The 27,758-nt window shown below is 39.4% G+C and overlaps 2 protein-coding genes across 3 annotated transcripts; both read right to left on the reverse strand.

Annotated features, from left to right (window-relative positions):
* Window positions 1–113: 113 nt before the first annotated feature.
* Window positions 114–12,150, reverse strand: LOC103710042 (rac-like GTP-binding protein 3). 2 transcript variants are annotated; one of them, XM_039128120.3, is made up of 10 exons: window positions 11,697–12,150; window positions 11,446–11,558; window positions 11,216–11,303; window positions 10,998–11,107; window positions 10,829–10,892; window positions 8,582–8,646; window positions 8,395–8,460; window positions 8,197–8,300; window positions 6,369–6,460; window positions 114–669 (listed from the first exon to the last, which is right to left on the reverse strand). In XM_039128120.3, the coding sequence occupies exons 1-9, from the start codon at window positions 11,734–11,736 to the stop codon at window positions 6,388–6,390; spliced, it is 723 nt and encodes a 240-aa protein (XP_038984048.2). In that variant the 5' UTR covers window positions 11,737–12,150; the 3' UTR covers window positions 114–669; window positions 6,369–6,387. The 2 variants fall into 2 exon arrangements, with proteins under 2 accessions (XP_038984048.2, XP_008793848.4); XM_008795626.6 differs by lacking the exon at window positions 6,369–6,460 and having other exon boundaries at window positions 11,697–11,898.
* A 2,381-nt stretch (window positions 12,151–14,531) lies between these two features.
* Window positions 14,532–27,615, reverse strand: LOC103710043 (protease Do-like 9). The gene is made up of 9 exons (XM_039128119.3): window positions 26,788–27,615; window positions 22,716–22,915; window positions 22,341–22,521; window positions 19,868–20,059; window positions 17,933–18,165; window positions 16,034–16,135; window positions 15,825–15,875; window positions 15,504–15,608; window positions 14,532–15,010 (listed from the first exon to the last, which is right to left on the reverse strand). Exons 1-9 carry the CDS (start codon window positions 27,383–27,385, stop codon window positions 14,912–14,914), a joined length of 1,761 nt encoding a protein of 586 aa, XP_038984047.3. The 5' UTR covers window positions 27,386–27,615; the 3' UTR covers window positions 14,532–14,911.
* Between the last annotated feature and the right edge of the window lie 143 nt (window positions 27,616–27,758).

The raw sequence follows: 27,758 nt of genomic DNA on the forward strand, positions 1-27,758 counted from the left end.
GATGGAAAATTGTGAAGAATCCCACAAGCCATTCCAGTATCATCCGAATTCCCTAGTGGAGATGATGGAGGTGCGAATTTTAAACCAATGATCCAATATGGCAGAGATAATGAGACCTCAAAGCTCTTTCGTTTGCGAGCTAGGTTCATAGAAGAAAACATAGCAGTTTATTGTAGGAAGGCATACAAGCCTCGCTTGAAAGCACTGTAATAGTTGGAGAGCACTGAACATGGAAGATTTGAGTTGTTCTGAATTACAAAAAGAAAAGAAAGAAAGAAAGAAAGAACCACTGCCATCTTAAAGTTTTACCCGCTGCGGGAGGTGCCTGAAACTAACAGATATGTCCTGCTAAATCATTTAGTTGCCTTGGTTAAGCTTCTTGATTCAAACAAAATTGATACTAAATGAACATAGCATCAAGAACAAACATCCTCCTCTCTGCAAAAGAACATATATTTTCTTGTTTCGTTGCGAACAAAATGATTCATTTACTTCTGATACAGCTGGCAGGGCACTTTACAGTTTCCAAGAGAAACTGCACCATTAACTCAAACCTCATGCACTCTTGGGCCAGACATCAGCATAGCATTTTCTGCAAGGGAACTCTATATGTGATCCTGAGGGTGCTTTTATTTAAAGCACACAAGTTTCCACCCAGAAATGATATTCCTGCAGTCACAACATGAAATTTGTTTCAATGCAAATTCTTTCAAAGATAACTTAAAGGTTTTGCACCGTTCATTCTCACATTATCAGTATTGAATCCTGGAAGCAACTCAGAAATCTATTGTGCATGGCCATAACATGAAACATAAACATTTCAGAGAAAGAACGCTGATGAAACCTGAAACATTTCTTGATTAAGATTAGTGCCAGTCCTCATTATGCTTCCAAGTTCTCAAGGTTCTATCTTACCAAACATGCTTTCGAACTAAGATCTGCACATAGGGCTCTAGAGAGTGTTCAAAGAAGGGGAGCACAATCTCTAAGGATTCAAATTAGGGTTTGTGCAAGCCACTACAGCAAACATATTTTCCTTGTAATCATAGAAAAATTCAAGTAAAAAACTTATTGGCAAGGCTGCCAATATATCTAACATCAAAAATATAAATTATTATTAGACAAACAACTTCCTCACCTAAGTTTCGCACATTGGACTCCTTAATCGTCTCCAACATCGCCATAAGAAACCTCACCTAGTCTCAGATTGAATTTTTTTCTGTAAGTTGGGTTGTGTGATGTAATATCTGTGGAATTTCTTCAATAAATCATGGGATTTGCTCCATTAGGTCACAAGAGATTCATCTACATTCTTCTTATAGAGAAAGATCTAGATTTCTTCAGTGATTTCTTGGATGGAAAAGATAGTCAGGAAGCATTTTTCCCAGGTGACAACTCTCAAAGAACCCAGGTGTACCTGAGTTAGCTTGGTAAAGAAGTTGATCACATAAGTGGCTAATGAATAGGAGGTTTCATGACACTTCCATGAGTCCCTATATTCCATGCAAATATATATGTAATACCAGGATACTAGTTCCCTTAATTTGGTATAAAATATTTACCATGAGCAGCTAAACCATCTCCAATAATTGGCTTATTCTTCTTTAACCATCAATTTTTTCAACGTTTTTTAGGGAGAAGAGCAACAAGTACTCTCTTTGATTCCTTGATTGCTCGGAATAAGCTCCATTTTCTTCCCATTTGATTTGGAAAGTTGCCTGCCTTGTTAGCATAGCTCGTCTTAACAATTTGAATTATAACACCATTTGTTCCTTAAGATTTTGGTAAGTTAGCATTGCTTCCATCCTTGGCCTGACTAGGTGATTTGCATGCATTATTGCATGGGTTGTGTGGATTGCTCTATGGCCATCACAAAGGAAATTGATGCATAAGAAGGACCTTATTTGAGTCGAAGTGAAACTCAACTTGTTAAGTCGAGTTTGTTTGTTATCGCTAGTTTTAGGACAAGAAGGTTTAGAAACTTGTTTCCACTCTTCCAAATCTCATGGTTGAGTTGGGAGAGTCAGACCCTTAGCACTGTTGTGGGGGTAAATCAAGTTGATTGGTTAGGGGTGGAAGCAAAAGGATATACACTTGAAGGAGTTGCCCCCTGCATAATCTTCCTAGAATTTCTTTGAATGATGATTCAAGGTCCATGATTTAAGTACCAAACCATATCAGGCCATACTAGGTGTATCATACCAAACCAATAGGGAACTGATAGTTGGTAGACCTCTTGCCCCAAGTGTCATATAAAGAGATGTGCCATAGGGACACACGTCATAGCCTATGCTAGTTAGGTACCTGTATGGGTGTTAAAACCGATCTTGGCAGGTTTTGACGTAGGGACACACGTTATGCATAGTTTTGGCAAGAGTTCCCTTGCACTTAAAGCAACAATAACAATATTCTGATATACAAAAGGTTTCCAAAAATTACTGTTCTTTGTAACAATGAGGATCCTTGAGTCTTGGGTATAAAAGAGCCAAGCTTAAGCAAACTCAACATCAGCTCTTTTTGTAATCTAACCAAGTTCGAGCCAACTCGGCTAATTTTGGGCCAAATTCCAGCTATTCAAGAAAGCTCATTTCAGGGAGTTGATAAAAACATAAGGTTTTTCAAATCTTTCATTTAAATATTTTGAGCTAATTATTTTGGTTAATTTTAATCTTACAGTTAAACTACATTCTATTTATATAAATTCTATTACTTTAAAATAAACAAATATAAAAGATATATAACAATAATTAAAACATTATATATAGATATGTATACAAATTATTGGTATATTGATAATATGGCCCATACTAGTAAGGTCCTATACTGGTTTGGCAGGTTTTACCATAGGGATGCATGTTATGCATGGTTTTGGCAGGGGTTCCCCTAACATTTAAAGCAATAAATACCTTCGCCCTCAGTTGGGGTGTCAGAGGGGGAGACAGTACCATTGACTAGACCAGTGTCGGAGGAGGAAGTTAGAGAGGCAGTGAGGTCCCTCGCGGGGGACAAGGCCCCAGGGCCGGATGGATTCCCACCCTTATTTTTTCAGAGATATTGGATGATAGTAGGTCGAGATGTGACGGCGGCTATACAGCAGTTTTTCCGCACAGCAGTGATGGCAGCAGATTGGCAGAGAACTTTTATCACCTTGATACCGAAGCGGCAGGATGCCACGGAGCCGAGTCACTTCCGTCCGATTAGCCTTTGTACGACCCTGTACAAGGCTACGGCGAAGATACTCGCCGTCAGACTGAGGGACGTCCTTCCCAGGCTTATTAGCCCGGAGCAGGGGGCTTTTTTGGAGGGGCGGAGTATATCTGACAATGTGCTTATTGCCCAGGAGTTTATGTTTGATCTTGGTAGAGCTTCGGTGAGGAGGAGTTTTATGGGGATCAAACTTGATATGGAGAGGGCCTATGACAGGGTGAGGTGGGATTTCTTACAGCAGTCATTGCAGGGATTCGGATTTCCTGAGCTGTGGATCAGATGGGTGATGGGTTGTGTACGTGCCCCGTCTTTTGCTATCCTGGTAAACGGGACGCCGTCTCGTTTTTTTGTGTCGTCAGGGGGGCTGCGTCAGGGGTGCCCACTCTCTCCCCTATTATTCATTATGTGCTCAGATGCATTATCTAGAGCCCTACGACGGGCAGTGGCCTCTCAGGAGCTGGAGGTTTATAGGCCGACGGTGAGGGCTCATCCGATCTCCCACTTGTTGTTTGCTGATGATTGTTTGCTCTTGGCTAGGTCGTCACGGCAGATGGCCCGAGTTATTTGTCAGATTATGCGGGATTACTGTGCAGCATCGGGACAGCGGGTCAATTTGGCCAAGTCAGCTATTATTTTTAGTCCGAAGACCAGAGTGGCGGAGAGACGGGCTATAGTGGAGATCCTGGGGGTGGGAGAGCAGGAGGGCATGATGACATATTTGGGGGTCCCGCTCTCCGGTCAGCGGCTGCGGCGTAGGGACTGTACTTCTCTGGAGCTTAGTATCAGACGCAGACTAGAGGGGTGGCAGATGCATACACTTTCCATGATGGGTAGGATCACTCTGGTCCGATCAGTCCTTACCTCGGTTCCCATCTATCTACTTTCCAATACTCTTATCCCAGTTACTGTCCTAAGGTCCCTTGAGCAGCTATTTAGGAACTTCATTTGGGGGAGGTGCAGTGGCAGAGGAGGAGTCCACTTGATGGCGTGGGATGTTGTGTGCCAGCCGATTATCCACGGAGGTCTGGGGGTGCAGTCCCTGGTGGCGATGCGGGAGGCCCTAGTGGCTAGACATGCAGTTAGATCTGTGCTTGAGCCCGAGAGTATGTGGTCATCACTGATGAGGGCCAAGTATGGTGCTTTGGCTACTGGGGTGCGAGCTGGTCGACGCCATTCACCGATGTGGAGGGAGATTTGCACGAGAGCAGGGGTGGTGCTTCCAGAGATTAGATGGTCCATAGGGGACGGCCGGTCTATTGATGTGTTGGGGGATAGCTGGGTGACCGAGTTTCCGATTTGTCGCATGCCTACTATGGTGGATTCGGCGAGGCTAGCTAGGTGCAGAGTTAGTGAGCTGCTGACTGTCGAGGGGGATCGATGGAGGGAGGAGATGGTCCGGGAGGTCTTTGGGGAGCAGCTGGCGGAGTCGGTTCTGGCTCTCCCGATTCCTGATGGTGGGAGGGCCGATAGGCTAGTATGGGTCCCGACGGGACGGACGAGGGTACGTGCCAGTGATCTCCGTGCATTGATCGGTAGGGAGCCCGTTCGTCGGATCGAGGGTGGTTGGATATGGAGGTTGCGGATTCACCCGCGTGTGGCTTTATTCATCTGGAAGGTGGCCTGGGGCTGCCTTCCTACGAGGAGTTTGTTAGTCCGGCGTGGTATGGTGGTCTCTCAGTATTGTGAGGAGTGTGCAGAGATTGAGGAGACGACTGAGCATGTTCTTCTGTAGTGTCCCAGAGCCAGAGAGATATGGAGGAGGTCACCAGTCCTACTACCAGACTCGATAGTCTATGTGCAGGATTTGATTCAGCTGCTGAGAGCTTTTATGCAGAGTCCCCTTTCTACAGAGGTAGGGATTCTGATGGCATACCTGGCCTACCACATTTGGTTGGACAGGAATGCCGGCCTATTTGAGGGGAGCAGGTTGTCCCCGAGGAGGGTGGTGGATAGAGCTGTGCTATATGCGAGGGAGATCATAGCGGCTACCGTCCGATTTTCTTCTGGGATAGTCAGGGACACCTGGGGTACTCTCTACGCTGTTTCAGCGCCCCGGTTTGCCTGTGTTTCTTGGGTACCCCCACCCCTTGACTATCTCAAAGTAAATTTCGACGGCAGCCGGTCAGTGGATGGCGCAGCTGGAGGGGTTGGATTTGTGATCAGGGACCACCTTGGCAGGATGATAGCAGCAGGAGGGAGGCGCACGCCAGGACTCACAGCGGTTGGGGCAGAGTTGCAGGCAGCCTGGGAGGGTATATCCTATGTGCGGCAGGTACTTGGTGCGGAGCGGGTCTGCCTTGAGGGAGATTCATCTGTGGTTATCGACTGGATCCGAGGGGCGGATCGGTTTGGGGATGGTCATCCCCTCATCCGGGAGATCCGTAGGATGGTGCTGCTGTTGGGCGATGTTCAGATAGGACATGTGTTCAGGGAGGCGAACAGGGCTGCAGACTGGGTCGCCTCTTTTGTCGCTCGGCATTCCGGGGATTTTACTTGGACGACAGCTTCTGATGTTCATCCTTTGTTGCATCTTTTACTTTCCCGTGATTTAGCAGGTTGTACTCAATTTAGAGCAATATGAAATGAAATGAGTAACCGCTTTTACCAAAAAAAAAAAAAAAAAAGCAATAAATACCAGCATTGTCATGTAATTGTCATGTACAACAGGTTACCAAAAATCTCTCTCCTTTGTAACAACAATGATCCCCAAGTCATGCGTATAAATGAGTTGAGCTTCAGCAAGCTAGACCTAGCTCAAGCAGCTCTTTCTATAATCGAACAAGTTCGAGCCAACTTAGCAAATTTCAATCCAAATTCAAGCTGTTCAGGAAAGCTTATTCAGGGATTTGATAAGAACATAAGGTTTTTCAAGCCTTTCATTTATATACATTAAGCTAATTATTTCAGTCAATTTTAATATTATACTTAAGATACATTCTATTTATATAAATACTATTAATTTAAATAAATAAAGATAAAAATGTGTATACAATAATTAAAATGTAATATACACAAATTATTGGTATATTTATATTTTGAGTTTAATCAAGCTGACCTCAAGTATGTTAAGCATAGCTCTAGATTGGCTCATCTACGAACTAACAGAGCAAAATTCAAGCTGAATTTTGAGGAGGACATGAGCTCGATCACGAAGAACTCACTCGTTTGATGGTAACATTCTCATACACAAAAGGTTGCCAGAAGCCTTTGTCGTTTCATAATGATGATCGTTCCCAAGTCCAAAGACTTCAATCTGCAAAAGGCAAAGCAAAGAAACTTTTCGATCTACTTTTTTGCATGTATCAAGCCATAAAGGAGTGCTTGCAATTATGGCAATTTGAAAAGCAACCTCCAAGCCCAATATTCTATAGGCAATCCACAAAGTCTTATCCAAATCATGGCATGCCTGATAGTTCCCTCCTTGGGTAGAAATTGGCCACCACAAGCATTCAATGGCATGAACTTAAACAGCAGAGAATCCAACACCTTCGTCATATCCTATCGTATGGAATGGGAAGACAAAACAAAAAATTATTAATTTGATGAAGCTCAAACTCATTACCAAGTTGCCACTTAGCCTTAAGATATCTCATATATAGGTATTGTAACCGGTCTTCTTATGATCAGTTTAATAGGAAATCCACCAAAATATGTCTAAGAAACCTCCCCACAAGGACAAGGTGTCATTAACCCCTTTCCACTTGTAGATCCTCTTCAAGAGAGTTAAGAGTTTTAATAAAACTTACTTAAGCTTGTTTGCCTTCTCTTCTATCACTTTGTAAAACATCATTCTAGTGTCTAGAAGCATCTTGTGCTACCTCCGCCCAACCATTCCCCTCCATTTTATATAGGTTGTTTCTCCACCAAGGGATTTCTTACTTTATGCTAATCACTCACAACATAAAGGGCGCCCTGAGAATCCTAGTAAATTACCATGAAGGTCAGGCTTGCTCATGGTTACTTTGTTGAGATGAATTGTCCCCTCCACATGAGATTGCCAGAGCAGATGAAGACAAGTATGTGTATATGCATACATAAACATATATGTATCTATGTATGTATATGTATGATGTATGTATGTATGTATGTATGTATCGAGAGTAAGAGTAGATCTAATATCATCCACACAGCACTAAGAAGGTTAGTCCTGACCAAATGAACAAGGGACCGGCAATGATGATCCGAGCTATTGGATGTAATCTACAATCTCTAAACTGCTTATTGTCAGAAAATAATGTGATTTGAAGATTCCTAGCCTATGCATCCAATGGTCAAAAAATATACATTGTTTCATATTTTTTAAATTATTTATTTGACTGCTAGATGTATAGGCGGTGCATAGGCTAAGAATCTTCAAATCATATGATTTTTTGATACTAAACAATTTAAAGATAGTAGATCAGATCTAATAGCATGAATCACCAATGGTCGGGCCACTAATTGTTTGGTCAAGACCGGCCTTACTAGGTCTGTTGTGTGTCTACCCATATAGTAACTAGACTCTATATATACATATATACACATAGTAACTCGCTATATGACTGCAGTGATCTAGAATGCCATGAGTACAGGGGAAACAAGATGAAAGTAGCTTTGAGAACTCCCAAAATACCATAACAACTCATCTTGAAGATCAATTATCAGACAATTCTACAAGCAATATTTAAGCAGAAACTCTCTCTAAGTCGAGAATCCATGAGATAGAGAGAGAGAGAGAGAGAGTACATAGATATTTACATTTAAGGTCAGCATAAAGGAAACAATATGATATGTTGACAAGGTCATGAAGCAAATTGATGAATCACAGCGAAAAAAGTTAGAAAATCTCAATAAGCAAAACTAGCAATATAAGTTGGATTATAATAAAAAATATTACAGATGCTTATTTAATTTAGATACTATATGTAGCAATCCTATAAGATAACCAATATAAATAAAATTTAAGATTGAGATGACTCATTTTCATGACCAAGGAATGCAGTTACTGACAATAGTGAACATCCATGCTGTGGCTTTTTCTTCTTCTTTTCCTTCTGTTTTTGTGGAGGCCGAATAACTATCTTGGTGGCAGCATCAAACACTGCTTTGACATTCTGCAAATTGCCAAACAAATCTAACACTAGTCAGTTGAATAAGAACATATTTGATGGGAGGAGATTACTGAATCTGACCAGCCGTTGTATTCACCTGTTGTGTTTTCGAGCTACACTCTATATAATACGCAGCGCCTATTTGCTTACGGAGTTCCTCTCCCTGACATCAAGAACCATGACCATTAAAATGCTAATTATTCACGTTCTTATGATAACGAAGATTGAAGTAATATTAAAATGAAAGTAGTATTAAGTCGCATGCCTCACAAGGAAGTCGATACCTGAGCAGTAGTAACAGGTATAATGCCAGGATGGTCTGAGAGAAAATATTTATCTTCACGAAGATCTGCAGACAATATTAATGCATAATTTAATTAAATAAATAAAAACAAAAAGAAATCCGATGTAAATGCATGGTAAGCATGTATATAGATAGCACAGATATGATAATCCATCTCCATTTTTTCAAGCATTGTTTCTGATTATTCATGGTTTTCCTTTTCAACAAGCATATTCAATCCAATTTTCTCCTAAAAAGGCTTCTTATCATTTTTCAAAGCAACAACTGTGAAAGAATTCTCATTCTCTCCAGGTTTTTTTTTCTTCAACAGTTGCAAACAAGTATAAAACTCTCTCCTTATCGAGGCCTTCTCTCACAATTACTTGCAAACATTATCACATAAATTTCTTTTCAAGCACTTTATTCTTAATCAGTTCGACTCCTAATAATAACAATAGTTGAGCTATTTCTTCACATCTAGATGGTTAAAATAATTTTGTCTGACTTCAAAGATTTCATCCATTAAAGCTTACATATGTGATAGGACAGAAGTAAATGTGTGCAGGAAATGGATTTGCTACTTCAGTTAAGGTATGAGAGGTGTGATTCAACAACAAATTAATTTCCAAGTAACTAATTGAACTGACTTGCCTACAGCACTTCTCAAGAAATGTTTTTAATGATTCGATACTTCAGTTTGCTAGTTCTGTTTATTAAATAGGGAGGATTTTGTCAATTTGGCTTTATATTTCTAATGTGTATTGAAGATAGCGCAACTCCATAACATCAAATCTTAACATTTCCTTTCATCTTCTAGCCTTTTCCTGCTCTAGAGGAAATTTGGAGACAGCAAAGCCTATTTGTAGCTAGCAAAGAATAATTATCTAAAATGATGGTTATCATTTTCTATCAAAGGATGGTTATAATCGACCACCAAAAGACGAAGCACCTTCCCAAACCCAAGAGCATTGTACAATCTTTTTGGTAATCTTAAGCAACAGAAGCACAAGATCTTGTTTTGGAATCTTACGTGATGACATTTACTTTAAAATAAAAAAGAAAAAGGTATCAAATGCACAAAAAAAGGTTATGCATAGGTGAAGGAAAAAGAAATAATTTGCAAACAGAAATGTAAGGGCAGTCAAAATGATAAGATTTAAGTTGTTGTCATGCTTCAAGCTAAGAAGGAAGTTTTTCAAACCAGACCCAAGTTCTGTACGCATCCAATTGAAACAGATGCATGTCATAAATCAGTCTGATTCCATCAGATGTCTTCTATCCATGTGTGAACTATGGAATTTCTAAAATTATGAAGTTGAGCCTCTTTTGCATGAGAGTATATGTTCAATTAATCAGACACGAAATGAGGCTAACTATTCGAACAGATTTAATCACACACAAAGTTTAAAGGAAATTCATCCACTACCGACAATCAGAAAATTTCAACAAAAAAAAAATGCAACAAGATGACACAGATTTTAAAGCCCAAAAAGAATCTCCACGCTTTAAAAGATGGTCAAAATGTGCAGTGCCCCTTATATACACCCGGTTGACCCTGTAGAATGCCCAAAAGTAGGGTGTCTACAAAAGCTTTAAAATAGGATAATGAAGGGCCAAGATTAGTGGATGTGTTTGTGAATAGCATAAGACCAATCTTATATTGCACCATATTCAGCAGTATGAAAAGATTGTAATGTCTAGCAGCATTCGTCAAAAAGTAGAGAAGAAACAAGGTCGAATATAAACAAGAGCTGCTTTTGTTTGGTAATTTTATAGCATACCCAGATCACAGTAAGACATTATTTTTATAATCAAAAGCAAGAAAAATCTGCCAATAACCATTGGCACAGTTGGCCGGCACCTCACCCCTAACGGCTTACCCTTTATGAGGTCCAAGGTCCAAGTCCCAAGTATCGCTATAAGAAGAAAAAGAAAAGCAACAAAAAACTGAATGAGCATATGAAACATCAAACATGAAGATAACTTATCTGACCACTTTAAGTTGCAGATCATGGAATCCTAAATCCATAACCCCACCAAAATGACACAGCTCTAATGTCGCAACTGTCAGCCTTTCATTTCAAAGAAGCAAACTATAAAAGCTAATTCGGAAAGGACCTTTTATTCTTTCACCCTATATCACTTTTGTTTATCAATGTACACATAATGTCCTTACAGGATTCGGAGCTTAGCTCCTCAGAAAGTTCTAAATGAACAGAAGAAATGGCAATAGCATATTTCACTTTACCCAATTTGGTGCCGACCAGCACCACAGGGACTCCCGGTGCAAAATGCTGAAGCTCAGGTATCCACTAAAAATCATCAACAAAAACAACCAAAAGCCTCGATATTTTAGACAACTTTAAAATAAAACCAAATACAAAACCACAACCACAAACCCACGATCTTATGCACACCTTCTTCAGAACATTTTCATAGCTCGCTCGGCTCACCAGCGAGAAAGCCAGCACAAAAACGTCCGCCCCTCGGTAGCTCAACGGCCTCAATCTATTGTAATCCTCTTGCCCTATCAAAAAATAAAATCCAATGAAATCAAGATTTGCTCAATTCGACATTTCTATCCGACAATCAAGCAACCCAAAAGGGAACAGAATTTGCGAAAGAAAATATTTACCAGCAGTGTCCCAGAGGCCTAAATTCACGGTGGTTCCATCAACAACAACATTGGCGCTGAAGTTATCGAACACCGTCGGAATGTAGTCCTAGAAAAGATCAAGAATAGAAACCGAACAAGTGAGAGAAATCCAAAAAAAAACTTTTTTTTTTGGAGAAAAAGCCGAAGAGGGATCAAAACCAAGAAAAGATTTCTCCTTTCGAAGAGGAGGGGAAAGAAGAGAAAATTACGGTCGGGAATTTGTTGCTGGTGTAGCAGATAAGCATGCAGGTCTTCCCGACGGCGCCGTCGCCAACGGTCACGCATTTGATGAACCGAAAAGCGCTGGACGCCATCTTCTTTGCTTAAACCCAAGAAGAGAAGAGGAAGGAGGAGGAGGAGAGAAAGGGAAAAGGAATGTGAAAGAAAGAAGCAGATAAAGAAAGAGAGAGGGGCAGGCGCCACTTTTGAAAAGGGGACGAGAGGGGGGATAGTTAGATACCGATGATTCTCACCGCCCGTAGCTTTATTTTGCTGCCCATAGAGATATAGAGATGGGGTTCTCTCTGTCTCTTGCGCGCCTCCCCGCTCTCCCCTTAACCAATGAGTCCAAAGAGAGGGAGGAGAGTTCTGGTTTCCGTTTGGCTGTCGCGCTTGCAGTGGCCTTGGAAAGCGGACGAGAAAGGAAGGAGAGAGAGAATGGAAGTGACATATGGACGAGTAATAGCAAACGAATTGGTCGAACTCGTTTCTGAGAGCGCAGACGGATGCAGTCCAGTGTGGTTGAGCACCGTTCAAACGTCACTAATTGCGAGTCAATTGGGTCTTGGCCTTCCATCTTCCGTCACATAATATAAACCAGTGAGCCAATTTAAGAAGTCACGGTGACGCTTGGTGGTAACCATCGTCTCCATTCATGTAGGTGCTAGTAAAATATGATGCCCTTAGTGTCTGTTATCATCCCCCCCCCCCCCCCCCCCCCCCCAAAAAAAAAACAACATGCAAGCTTGAAGGCATGGGAATACCGGACAAACATAAGAAGATTAATATAAGGATCCGTGCGTACGCGTATTTAGTCCCATATCGGTTATTCGTTAGGTAGATATTGGATATTTATACAAAATCAAGAAATCCAAATAATACCTTCCGACTAGCCATGTTGGATGAGGTCCTGAATTGTTACAAATGGTATAAGAGCGGGTCTGTCCCATAACCTATGTGCACTAATGAACACTGCAGCACGGATCCATTGGGGCTGACCACGGGCCGATCGTGGTGTTTGTGATTAGATTTAAATGGACTTGAATCCTTAATCTGACGAGGACGTCAGAGCTTAAACGGAAGGAGTATGTGAGGATCTGTGCGGACGTGTATTTAGTCCTACATCGGTTATTCGTTTGGTAGATCTTAGGTACTTATTTAGAATCAAGAAATCTAAATAATACCTTTCGACTAGCTATTTTAGATGAGATCCTGAATTGTCACTCTTAATCAAGAGCACATATATCAGTGAATTGACCAACTTCGCTTCCAATGGCAAAAGTGGGTCAGAAGTGATCGGTTCCTGTATTAAAATCGTCAGGAAGCGTACTGATGCTATTCAGGAACCGAATCACGAACCTACAAGGGTAAATTCCCAAGGAAAAACTTACAAGTAACTTGGATACGGTTCATTTTGGAAGGACTTTTATTTTTTTGAGGGTAGGAAAAGTATCCAGATTATTGCTTCAGGACAAAGGGATAGCCGAAGCAAGTGCAGTGCCAGTGATAAGGGGGTCATGAGGGGCCAAATGCCATCAAAAATTTACTTGGAAAGCAGGCCGAGGAAGTTAGGAACTCAGAAGAAGCGCCCAAGAATTCGCAGCCGCAAGCCGAAGTTGGCCGTAAATGTGCCCCATAACTCTCTCCGAGTGGTCGTATTTTACAAAATTACAAAAAGAAAAGGAAATTTAAACCTTGTGCATGTCAAACGATTTTGAATATCCTCATAAATAATTAAACTAGCATGTCGAAATAATTTTGTGACGTGGGTTTTTTTTTTTCTTCTTTTGAAACCCAGCTTGGTCTTCACGCAAACAAAGAAAATAAATTAAAATGATCGAGATAATAAAGTACTGATTAAGCAACCGCAGAGTTTTGAGCAACGTTTAAAATAATAACCCGAATGACGTTATAAAGGGCGAACGATTATGTTTCCCGGTTCGCACTACATAAAATTACAATCAAGAATAAAAATTACTAACGTGGATTTAAACAAATAATGCTACTTTATCCATGCAGGTAACTGATATTATTAATTTTCTTTTAAATTAAAAACTAGCAGTAGCTACTGTTTGATGATCTGGGGCCCAGGTGTAGTCAACTCAATCCACACAGCAAATGCCACGTTAGCAGACAACGGTCGGAGAGTTTTGAGGTGGGACAGCAGCGCGTTTATCCATTCCCGGATTCTCTCAAATAGGATTCTGGAACCGACTGATTGTGAGCAAATGGTTGGTGATCTTTAAAACGTATATGGCGTCAGATAGGAAGGTATGTATCAGGTCCGGACCATGGCTAGAGAGTGGGTTTCTCTAAACGCGATTGTAAAGCTAAATGTGAGGTATGAATCTTACCAAACTGGATTGTTGGAACAAAATTACCTCAAAATAATCAGCACCGACTAAAATTCGAACCCAACTCAATATGAAAAAACTGAGAAGGTTTGCAAGATTCATGAACCACATCCCTGCACCAGTTCAGGTCAGAGCCCTCCATCCACCCTATGTATAAATCATCACTCGCGACATGCATCAATTATAATTAATTCCATGCAGAAACGCTTCTTAGGTGAGGACGATACGACCGTCAGCCATCTGGATGATCTCCATCTTCTAATTGCAATACGACCGTCAGAAGTAACCTTTTTGAGTCAATAGTGAACTTTCAGCTATATTTAAGAGGGAATGGGTGCCGCAGCTACTCATTTTATGGAAGAAGCCACTAAACTGATAACGTGGTGCAAAAAAACTTTGGCCCACAGGCACAACAAGCCAAGTGAAATTAACAAGTGATTCCAGTCAAATAACAGGCAGGTGGATGCCTGGTTCCTAGGAGCAAATTTGGAGATGAAACCACGAGCGTGCATAGGCCCCAAGTGCCACGCATAGCCACTCATGCGCCATGCAAAAATGAGGGGTAATAACACCGAGCTCAGGGAAGTTGTATCCCTTGGAAGGTCTTCCCGTGAGGGAGACCCTGGCACGAGTCATTCGTGGATGCTGTTGAGGAATAGATGCATAATCCACACATCTTGTATGCGACCTTATAAATAAACCCTGGCAGACAAGCACCGGAATTAAAAGTTTAAAACAAAATGAATAACTTAAATATTCCATGGAACTTCAGTGTTTATCTTTATCTTTATCTCTTGGGATCATACAAAAAATCCCTACTGAGATAATTTACTTCTCACAGGAGTACCCAGCAGTGTCTAGACTGCAAGGAGTAACTTGGCATGACATCAGAAAATATGCTAGCTTACCGCTTGTCAAGAATAATATAGCTACACTATAAGTAGAGGCATGCCTATAATAGACAGCGAGCCCCTGATATCTGAGAAATATGAAATTTCCTTTGTAGCATCTTACTAACTGATTACATGGCTTAATTGGGACTTCTTCCAAAAGAAACCTGCAAAAGCCTGCATAATGCTTTCATCTTCATTCCGCTTCCTCTTCATGTCTTCAAATCGTCGGACATAGCTGAAGGTATACAATGTGTGAGGAGGATGTCCTTTGTAGCAGCCTTTGCAGTCTCTGTCTTGAGGACTACAATCTGTCAGCAGAACAAAAGATTGTTAGCGTTCATTCTCCCAACAGGTATTAATCTTGTAGGGCTTTATAAGAATACTTTGGTTTGCATTTTCTTTGACTAGAAGAGAGGTGCAAAGACCAGACATACAAAACATAAGAAAGAAAACAACATTCTTTTTTCCCTTTGCCACGAAAAGCTTCCAGCTTTTCACCATCCTACAAGACCACCACAACTCTACAAGAAGCGATTTGGTCGGAACATGTGAACTGAACTCATTTAATTTTAGCCCTCTTTCAATATCCATCAAATTCCTCAAAATGACAGTGCTGTGGCAGAGTTATTGCAGGAAAAAAAAGAGAGGTGGTGGCTGATGGTGATCTTCTGAGCAGAACCAGACAGCTAACTCAAGGGCTAGGAGCCTTAAGTGCTTGCTCACATGTGCAACAGTGCATGCGCATGAACATAAACACACACAGATATGTGCGTTGAGAGAGAGGGAGAGAGAGAGGGAGACCTGCTGGTACTCTAGATCAAACTGCAAAAATTCTTCATCACAGTTCTCTACCATGGATGCCAAGGTTTTCAGATTCTTGACTGGTTGACCATTGAAAGAAAGTACCTGCAAATATGGGCCATAGTAAATTGGGACCTTACAAGTAAAATCTTAAAATAACTACTAATATATACAAAATCATTAATCCAAATGAAGTTTGGCTAGAGATAAGATCTTTTCAATATTTATTTAAAAAAATGCACTAACACACCACTCAGCCAACCTCAAGAACTCAATAAGTATATAATAATGTCAGGTTTCTGTTCTCTAAGAAATTATCACCTGATTGTTGACAATATCTTCATAACCAATATTAATATCTGCCACAAGCACCTGGAAAGTTCGGGAGGAACAACAATGTCACTGGCTGGACTGCAGGATTTAGGTACTACGCTATCATAGCAAGAAAATAATGTATATTTGAATATAAATTGCACAAGAGTGAACTAGACTTTGCTGAGGAAAATAAATAGCATAGAAAGAGACTGAACCTGGGAAACCACCACGAGTTGCTCATCATGTGATTGCGCCATTGCATGTAAATGTTTGTCCAACAATTTTACGGGTGCATCATATTCATAATCCTTTCCATACTGAAGAATGATAAATTTTAGTAAGTATAGCAAAAGACTGCATTTTGGGAACACTAACTCATTGAAGATGTCACCGTAAAGAAGTGCTAAAAGATAACCAATGCACGTGTTGCACGTGTCTAGGAACGAACCCAATACATGATAATGCATAAAAGTGCTACATGAAACCAACCTCACTGTCAAGAAGTGCTAAAAGATAACCAATGCATGTGTTGCAAGTGTCTAGGCAAGAAAACAATACATGATAATGTATAGCGGTGCTACATGAAACCACTACATCATTTCTATTCCCCAGGTAGTAGGTGAGATGAGCATTCGTAAGTCCAATCCTACTAATAATACTCTCGAGTTTATTAAAAATTCTTCAATCATTTTTCAACTTCTCATAATATTTTCACTTCTGAAATGATGGAAAAATAACATCAGTGAACTTCTGGTGACTTTCAATAAACAATTTTCCTTTTTGTCGATGTACTCCCCAAAATTTACCAGATTATGGCATTTTGCCTTAACATTTAACTCAGATGTGTTACCATCAACACTATGAACATCCGAATAATTCTGGGTCTGAAAGAAGTGAACAACAGGAGCAATAGTGGCACATGTTACTTTAGTTGTTTGAGCAACTTAATACATGTTATAAATGGTTTATGGACAAACAATGCATACGGTTAAGCTGATGGACGTAACTAGAAACTACACAATTTGTGAAAATCGCTGTTGAAATTTTATGAGAGGGTTAAAAGATACAGCTGCTAAACTGTTGGAGCAAACTATCTGTTTTAGTTGCAAGTTAGGTGGCGTTTGGTGACCCCAGTGGGATCGCTATGGCGATCTTAGATTGCCTGTGATCCTCATCCTGAGATAATTTGATCCCCGATGATCTAAGATCACCGCAATTGGTATGCTATGTTCCAGTGATTAAAAATCCCCAGGTACCCATGATTAATTTGTTTGGTATGCCATAGGAATCCAAGATCACTAACCATGTAATACCAAAACTGCCCTTGGTATATTCTATATGTTTTGCAACTATTAAACAAAATTCTCAAATAAATCATATGAAAATACACATGAATATAAATCAAATTACTCTAAACTTGTCATTCAAAACCAATTCAACAAGACCAAAAATTAATCAAAACCTATCAAAATAACTCCATGGGATTATCAAACCTTCCCAATTAGAAGAACTTTTTTTATGGGATTATCAAACCCTTCCCAACTAGAAGAACTTTTTTTATGGGATCAGTACTTTGGGGAGAAAATATTTCAAATAGTTTTGTCCCCAAATTTCAGCCCAACATCACTACCTTGGGGTGACCTTGGAAGCCTATCCTCAAGGATAGGTTTAACATCACTAGGTTGAGCAATGATTTTAGGAGTAGGGGTGATTTGGGATCATTGCCACCTAGGGTACAACCAAACATGGTGATCTCGTCACCTCCACCCACATCGCCTTTGACCTTGGGATCATCAATCCATACCAAACGCCACCTCAATATTATCTAAATAATACTTTAACACTGTTAAACATAACTTAGAAATAAGGGAATACAATTATTGAATCTGTACCAATACATAATTTGAATATATATAAAATATCTATATATATACCTAGAAACCAAAAAAAGGGACCAGTTTTTGCTAAAGGAACAGAACCAGATATGCTTGGAAGAATTTATGATAATATACACAACCTGCACTGAGAGAATGTATATATTTATTCCACTTTTTTTAATTCATGAAAAATGTAACAATATGGAAGAAGATATATCTCTGGAGTTAACTGTGTACCTCTGAACGAAGATATGGAACAGAAATTGTAGTGAAGACAAAGCCTGCAATTATGTAATATGACGGAGGCTTCCCCCTGATGTGAGCTGGAACGAGCCTCTTGTGAGTTGCAAGTTTTATGTTAAACTCGTAAACTCTCTTTTCACGTAACACTTTAACCACGGCATTCTCCCCAGTGTACTTCTGAGAAACGAGGTAACTAAACCCAATGCGCTCTCCATGCCTGAAAGGAACTAAAGATCACAACAAGAACCCGTAAGTACAACATATAGGTAAGAGTGAGATAGTTTCTGAGAGAAGCCATTCTACTATCATTATCCTTTATGTTTGGAAATTCATTTGCATGCCTAGACCCAAAATAAAAGATCAGAATTTTACAAAGTGTTTTGTTAATTAGGAATACAAGATGCATCATGATTTAAACAAAAAAAAAGGGAAACCATGACGCATACACGTTTGGATCAGAGATAACAGATGATGGGCAAATTGCCTGAAAAAACAAATATTGAGGCTTATATCTAATAAAAATGCAACAATGCAGAGAGGCTAATTGAACATAGACTAAAATTACTCGCTAATGCAGTCAATGAAAATTTTTCGAGCAAAAGAAGGAAACTTAAAACATTGTTGGCACCAAGGAAGGCGAAGTGCCAAAGTATTTGGTTCCCAATAAAGAGGATATTTATTGAATGTATACGGTCAATCTACATTTAAAAGAGCGATCACAAATGTAAACTATGTAAAGAATATTATCAGAAAGCGTCACACATGTCAATGAAAATGATATAGTCCACTTGATTTTGGAACAGGGAAGGTAGACCATACTTTCAACAGATTGGCCCATGGGCTTTGTGTATTTCAACATGGCACTTGGTGAAAAATTCAAATATATCGATAACAGATAGAGCTAAAAATATGCCCCAGATCAAGTTGAAAACAGAAAAAAGACACAGTTACCTTAATTTTGAATTAACCAACACATTTATTGATTTCCAATTACTCTCTGCCTATCTTATCACACAAGCTCCAGAGAGCAACTTCCCCAGCTCTAAAGTCTGTCAACCATCACAGCATCTAAACTGAATGAATAATGGACTATTTTTCAAACAATTTGTGACCCTCATAAATCTAGATAACATTTCAGATCGACACAAGAGGATTGAAACGGAGAGCATTGTATCAGTCCCTTGTTTTAATATGGATTATGGAATATAGATATAATGCAAGTCAAGATTCAAACAGCTCCAATAATTGACAGTCAACATACCACCCAGGGTAATTTGATAATTTAAATCGATAAAGGATGATAAACGAACAATTCTTTTCCAACAGATGCAGTCCTCAGGGTTCTAAGCAATATGCACGTATGCACGAATGCATATACATGCATACTTACATTTCTGCACTCACAAGAGGATAAACAGAAAGATTGAAAGATGACGGGTGGAAAAAAAAGTGCATCATCAAATCCCTTCTTTTACACCATTCAGATAGAAAATTTTTATCATGTGCAGTTAACATGCCGCCACCACCAGTACCACTAATACACACTAAACAAGGGCACAAAGGTGAATTGCCATCACCTATTAGCTGGCAACTGAATATTCAGAGAAAGGAGCAAGGAGTTTATCCTTGCAACCATTACATGAAAAATATATCATGTCAAAGACCACGGGTTTCCACGTTGGGAGCAAATCAAGTGGGAAAAATCATTAAAAAAGGCAGCTGGTGCACGAAGCTCCAACCATTGCAGGATTTGGGGATGGTGATCTACGCAGCCTTACACCGACATAAGGAGGGCCTGTTTCCACATCACAATGGAGCAACCTTACCGTTGCACCAAGATTCACCTTCTAAGTAGAAGAAATCATTAAATATAAAATTCAAATTTTGAACTTAAATACAATTTTAATAGCGGCACAATGTCGTGATTACCAGTTCCATCATTAGCAATATCAACACCATCAAAGCTGAGAATAATATCAGATGGTTTAAGAAAGTCAGATTCTGGTGCAGTAGGCTCTACTCTCCTTACACGCACACCCTTTTGGTTAGGTGACATTCCTATTGCTTTCCGGAGATCAGGATTTTCCATTTTCTGCCACTCAATCCCAAGGATAGGGAATCCTGTAATAGGAATAAAATCATGTAAGCAAAATGAAAGTCTGCTGAGAACTCCAGTTAATAAAAATAAAAAGAAAAGGGAAAGAAAAAGCCTGCATGTCTGGTGCAGGTGTTGGAACAAAAGTGACACATTTTCATCCTCATGTCAATGTGAATACGAACTAAGGAATATCGAACGAAGCTAGACATAAATGTTTATGAAGATTAAAAAAAATAATCCATTAAAGGGGACAATAACATAGGATACAACTGTAATAGGCCTAGCACCTTATATATAACATGCATACTATACGTGAACATATTATGTGTATGTATTTAAAGTTTGAAAATATATAACTTAGCAAACTAGATAACAAGGCAGTTATTATTTTACCTAAAGAACCACGTATGCTGCTCATTACTCAGTAGACTAGACATCAAGAAGTGATCAGGTATGAGGACAGAAGTAGCAAAAGCCAAAAAGAAACTACTAATCGATCTAAATGCAATTCAAAGACTTAGAAAAAAAAAGAATGATCAGGTATCTGAATGGCACTTCTATTATCAAAGTACATACAAGTCGGAGGATCAAAGAGAAGAACCCTGCTGGAAAGAGCAATGAAGTTGAATAAGCAAAACAACAGTGAATCTAAAGCATCAATACTAGTTTGTTTTAAAAGAGGGGCATTAGACAAATATGCAGCCTCATGATCATATAGAAGATAGCAGCTGTTTGACCTTTTTCATGGGTTTTTTTTGATATTTAACAGAACGTGAACTAAAATTTATTATTTTCTTTTTATAAGGTGTCCCCATGTTTTTGCTAGTTTGTAGATTCTCACTTTGAAAATTTGCTGAAAATTTGCCATAGGACAAGGACTTGACTCGCTCTCCCTCTTCTTTTATTGTCTTCAACTTATGGAACTAATGTTAGTCAGATATTTTCTCATTTAAGTTACAATCTTTACATCTGATATTGTGACCTCCAAGAAATATAAGAAGCTAGCAGTCGTGCGTCAACTTGTTAACTTACCATCTCAATCAGCATTATATAGGCCCAGGATCAGCTAGCAGAGTATGCAGAAGAAATGCAATTTGAACTAAGCAAGAAACCCTGATACATTAGCTAGCTACAATCATCACAATTGATTTAAGATGAGATGGTCAAGTAGGAAAGAAAACCCACCAACAATAACAAGTACGAGCTTGCAGGGCACAACCAAAGCGTCAGAACTTCAAAGAAGCTCCATCAAATTATCAGCAAATGCATACATCCAAGTGAAAGGCATATGCAGCAACTTAATCTCGATAAGAATGCAACTTGTGACCAAGAAAGCATAAAGGAGTTGGATGCCTTTGCAAGCATATGTTTGAGATGCAGCCATGTGGATCCTGACAGCATCAATGCCAGAAATGATCATGTCATTAGGTACCATAAGAACATGGATATACCGGAAAACGAATGCAGAATGAGGATGGCGTGGTCATGATATTTCTCGGTAATTCTCACTCAAGAACAGCCAACAAGAATTCTCAAATTAAGCATAAGAATCCAAGTGAGTTTGCATAAGGCATTATTCAGACAGATACACTAATAAAGGGTAGGAAAGACCAGGAGGCTTTACTTTTAAGCCTCAAAAAGATGACTATGAGTCATAGGTTTTCTTCACATACATCTTATAGATTGCCTAACTAGGCAAGCACAGTAATAATCTATGTTCCAAGTCAAAAAGAAAATTGCTCCAGCCAATGCCATATTCTTAAGCCTCGTAGCAAGAATCTCATAAATCTCCATCAACCCTGCAAAATATGATCTTACACTTCCTTAGCAAAAACAATTTGGGAATGTGGCCCTAAAAATGAATCAGATGTCCCTACTTTTCTTGAAGAACTATTCTACAAGGATACACTGCTTGGAGGACTTAAAGGCACGAAGACAGCCACATATGACAGCACTTATGAGCATCGGATGATATAATCTCTCAGTGCATGTTTTTGGAGCCCTTACAAGCATGGGAGGACAACTTCTAGAGATTTCATACTATCTAGGCTGGATTTGCAACCATGCAAGTCTCCAAGGGTTCAAATAATACAGCAATACAAATAAATCACTGAAGAGAATGCTAGCCAATATATAGTAAAATCAGATAACAGAGACTAATAACACAAACATTATATGAGCATGCAATATGCACACATGCAGCCGATACATCAATATGCAACTCAATATATAGACTACATCCAGCACAAAAAAAATGTGTATGAAGAATGGCTGAAAATTTCCAGTCTTAGTTGGAGCATTTACCTGTATATTCTCCTGACTTCTCATAATCATTAATAAAGTGCAAAATAACAGGCGTTGGTATCACATAGCCTATATTTTCCACATCGTCATGTTTCAGGGACTGAAATGCAATACCAACACATTTGCCCTTGTCATTAAAAGCAGGTCCACCAGAATTGCCTGAGTTTATTGCTGCATCTATCTGTCAACAACAAACCATACTAGATATAGGTGATACGAAGGCAAGCCTAAGACAGCAAAGATAATTGTCATACAGGAGAAATTTCACATTGTAATATCAGACTAGGAGACAAAAGTACAGTAAGACATGTCACTCATAATGTAAACAAACTTGATTGACAGAACATAACAGGAGGATTGTTTTAGTTTCCAAACCTGCAGCCCTAAGAGCTCTGTGGAGCCATGGACATATGATAGTATCTCTATACGTGACACAACACCACTTGTCACAGAAATTGTGTCTCCTCCAATTGGGTAACCAACAACAGTAACAGCATCTTGGAGTGCAGGTAGAGACCCAAACTCCACTGGAGAAACACCCTCCCAAAATTCATCATCACTAACGGTCAACATGGCTGGGGCAAAAAATCATATGTGAGCAGTTAGAATGTAAAGCTGATAAACTTGGACCCCACATGACAGAAAACAAAAATGACTACGAAGCTGATCTGATTTGATGGCATCTTATGGACCGTTATATAGTCGCATGCATGGACTGGAAAGCACACATAGAATGCTGGCACCATCAGATGGCATGATCCATTTAACCATTTTATTAGTTAGTTATTGAAATATTTTTTTTGGTGAGAGCACAATAAAAGAGCAAATTTTGAAATCAATCAGTTACATGTTTACGGTAGTTTGAGTACATCCACATTGCCAAGGCTATAATTTAAGATTGCTTCATGGGAAGCAAGGATAAGAATGTTGACAGCCTGCAACCCAACTCCTATTTGATTCACTCTTTCCACAAAATAATCTGTTCAAATTTCCATACATCTAAAACTGCTAATGGAAGCAATATCTATACCACATGGTAAGAGATGCATTTCTTGCTTCAACATGCAAGCATATGTAATAGGATGGATGCCTCATAATTGAATTGAGTATCATTTATGAAGTAGAATCCAAAAATAATATATTAGACATGCCTATTAAACATAGCCATGAAAATGAATCAAGCATCGTCGAGATTAAAAGTGACTCTTGGAGAGGCAGAGTTGTTAAAATTTGGCAGAATTTTTATGAGTTAAAACAGATATACTTGTAGGCATGTCTAGCCACATTATTCCAGTTAGATAGTTTGGAATTCAATGTTTTACCGGATTGATGGTACCATAAACCATTATTTATTTAGCTAGAACGAGGCATGGTTTACAGGCTAATCTGATGGGTGAAAACTGAGTTTGACAAGCAGGGGTCTTGGTAATACTTAAAAGACCAAGGCATAATGAAGAGAAAGCAGCAGCACAAATAAAAGGCTTATGAACAAGATCTTCACAACAAATAATCACAACAGAGAAAGCAGTAGCAGTTAAACTAAGAGCTTATGAATGTGTTGTTTAGAACCAAAAGCTACAACAACTCAGTTCCAAGCAATGTGAACACAATAAAAAGTTTGATTTCTTAATCAACATTTAATAACTACAACAATAGTGAAGTGCTCGATGATTGAGGGCTTAAGGTCAACTTCAGTGAAATTTAGAGATTTTGCCATTCATAAAATTATTATTTGCAGTAGCCCAACTACAAGTTATGCCAACATGAACCGCACAGAAGGGTTCAAATTTGGGCAGATGTCCAGTTTTATATCTTTCTGGACATTTCCTAACACCTAGTTTAGAAATTATTAGATCTTATTTTAGTTTTGAGTTATTTTTTCAATAAAAAACTCATTGCCAGCCCAAAAAAGCTATAAAGAGTTGAAAACTTATTACTAATTTGAGATGAGCTTTGGAACATTGGCTGAATTTCGTCCACAAACCATTTCAACTAAAGAGTTCTGCAATCTACTTATTCATTCTCTCCTTTATCTTAATCTAATCCACCCCTTTATCTTTTGTTTTTGCAGTATTAGGTATCACAGCTCAAGGCATTTTGCATTAAATTGTATGTGCAAGTGGATGTGGAAATGCAACACCACACTTGTACTACTCATGATGCAGCAGAAAGCATGTGATTAATAATTATAGAACAAACTGTTGGCACAGCAGTAATCAATTCCCTACTTTGTAACCTTTAGAATCGTTCTTGCCATTAGAATAATCGTCACATACCAAGGTCAAAAAACCCAGTTTTGATGTCGGTATATAGATCAAGCCCACCATGTTCCAGTTTCCATGGTTTTGCCTTGAGTGTCGAAGTTTCATCCAAAAAAATTATGCAAAAAAATAAAGAAACCTAGAAAAAATAAAATAAGAACGGAAAGATATCACATACGTTTAGAGTATACTGTACAATTCATAGTATTTGGTTTTATGTGTTCAGTATATACAAGCTGAAAGCTTATGATTAAACGTTTTGTAAGAATCTTTAAGGCACCAAAAAAATTATTGGAAAAAAAATGATATCATGATCAATTGTTTGATAACAATTTAATTATCTAAACACCAAACAAAATCTTTAAAGGTAAAATGTGATTACATATTGTACATAAACATTGACTAATTATAATGATTGCGATCCTGTCAAGTATCCGATAGCAAAATATGATCTACGCGATATGAAAATAAAACTATAATTAGATATGCCACATCTAAATGCTTCTATGTATGAGCTAAAATCTAGCTACATCTTGTGAATACACTATTCCAGGGGATATATATCATACACATTCCTCTTCTTTGCCACTCTCTCAAAACCCAAAAAGTCGTCTACATCTAGGAAAAGATACTTTTCTATCAAATTTTCTAATATTGAACTTCCAGGTGCTTCCGATTTTCTAAAATGTGGCAAAAAAATCCAAATTCAATTTTAATTAAATACTTTTTAGGGGTCTGTTTGGATGCCTACACAAGCTATTCCACGGATAAAACTGCTTGACCTTACTCAAAGAGAGGCATTGCATTAAGGAAACAAGACACTCATGCATCTAGGGAAGCCACCAAGCATGAACAAGTTAGGATTATGTATATGCTTTTAAGGTTATTTACAGCATCCCTGCTTTTTAGGATTCTCCCATCCCTTAATCGACCCAACAATAGAAATTCTCATTCCCCACATTGCTTACCTTCCTCTCGTGGCCACCTACATTAGACCAATCCCACAGATAACTTACTCAAGCAACAAATAGGCCCTATCTGTCATATTTGTCAAATGTGAGAAACCATCTTTCTTAACTATGAAGAAGTGTTTAAAAAGGACCAAAACATTAAATTACATAGCTAATGTATTTAAATAAAGAAAGAAATGATCCAATATGCACCAAACTAATGCTTACAAAAGCATATAGCATGGGTTTTTGGTCAATTTTCTAAAAAAGATTATTGGGGTTCAGTTTTGGCCTTGTTCTGACCAAAACCAATTCATTTCAGCCAAAACTCCAGCACTTAACATATAAAGTAGATATCCCCATGTTAATCAATCCAAATATTTCTTTGTTTACATTGTGGGACATGTCACTGTCTTACCAATAGAAACTAGAACACCATGAATCCAAAGATTTTTTTGCTTGAGACATGTTACTGCTCTTGCTTCTTTTACATGACCAACTTAAAAAAGAAAGATTCCATCGCAAGGTGGCACTGTAAGTGCCCCATAGCCCCTTTCATAACCATTGTCATGTTCACCACCATCATCTACTGATGTAGGCAAATCACTGTGTGACTTCACAAAAGTATCACTCTCATTCTCCAAGGGCAAACAATATGCAACATCCAAGAAATCTAATGGCGCCTATAAAAATTAAAACTTTAAACTTTTCCCACGACAATGCTCGTAACAACTAGGTGATCAGTTAAGTGCATCGTAGATGTGATCCCTACATCACCATGAATACACGGATTCAATGCTAGCCTCCAATACCAAGTACCTATGTGAGTCAAGGTGGATCATCTACCTCATCAAGATCATGTAATTTTTGGAAGGCTACAATATTTATCCGTCAAAGCACAGAGAAACAATTACCAAAAAATAGATTGCTAGAACTGTCACAATCGTGTACTTGAAATCACCTGAACAGCTGATTATTTTCTAGCAAACCAAAATGAAAATTTTAATTAATTGTACAACCAAGCATACACCTCGATGCAAGTGTTCACTCCCCTATGTTTACATGATAACCTAAAAAGGAGAAAAATAAAAAAAGGGAGTTCCAAGTGCTATCTTAGTGCAGGTACTTTAGCTACTGTTCCATGCCAAGACTAGAATTCAAAATTCAAGATAACCTTGAAATTACATCAAGGCTCCAAACAATGTAATGAATCAAAATCCAACATTAAATCGTTACCAATATCGCACTCGGTCCCAATGGCCAGCACAGTCGCCACGTACTTGGTGTCCGACCCACGCTTCTTGAGCTTGACCTGGGTGTAGTGCTCAACCGAGTGGGCATTGGTCAGCACCCGCCTCCCGCTGATGATGAACCCGCTGCTGCTCGAGCTATACTGCCGTTTCCGCTGCCACGGGAGAGAAAAATTTGGCTCCGTATGCACACAGAAAACCTTGACAACAGCATCCCTCGAGGGCACCACCTTCACCACCTGGTCCCACCTCGGCGCCGGCGGCTCCATGGCCACCATCGCTAGGTTGTGCGTAAGAAGGTCGCTGGAATCCCCGTTGCTCGCCACCACCTGGGATTCCCGCCGGAGAGGGGAAGAAGAACCTTTCTCGGCGACGACCTCCTTGGATGTGTCCTGGCGCTGGACCTTGCGGGGCCGGCCCCTGCCGCGCTGGGGGCTGGGCCGCTCCTCGGGGACCTCGGCCTCGTCGAGGGCGGAGGCGGAGGCGGAGGCGGAGGAGGCGCCGGTGTTGGGCTTCTGGAGGTCCATGGTCTCGGCGACGGGCTTCTTGCGCTTGCGGCCCCTCTTCCTCTTGGATTGCTCCATGGATGGGGTTAGGGTTTGCTCCGGGATAGGAGAAACCCTAATGGGAGCAGAGATGGAATTGGGGAGGGTTTGGATGGGAGAAATGGGATCGGGGAGGGAGGAAATAATGAAAAACTTTCCTTTTATAACCGAAACTTATCCTTTTTTATTTTTTTTTAAAACAAAGAGAGTCTCATGCATATTTAAAAATATGTGAGAATTATAAATTATTATTGTTTCGTTGCTGCAATAGTAGTAGTTTCATCTATTATTATTATTATAAGTTCTGCAACTTTCATTTAGTTCCATTTTCGCCCTTGTCTTTTGCAAGAATTCTCATAAATCGGCTGTCAATTATGGAATTACGTTATATTTGACTGCACATTCCTTTTTT

This window comes from Phoenix dactylifera, chromosome 11 (assembly GCF_051530095.1).
Source record: "Phoenix dactylifera cultivar Ajwa chromosome 11, Ajwa_hap1_PhDact_Kaust_v1.1, whole genome shotgun sequence".
NCBI lineage: Eukaryota > Viridiplantae > Streptophyta > Magnoliopsida > Arecales > Arecaceae > Phoenix > Phoenix dactylifera.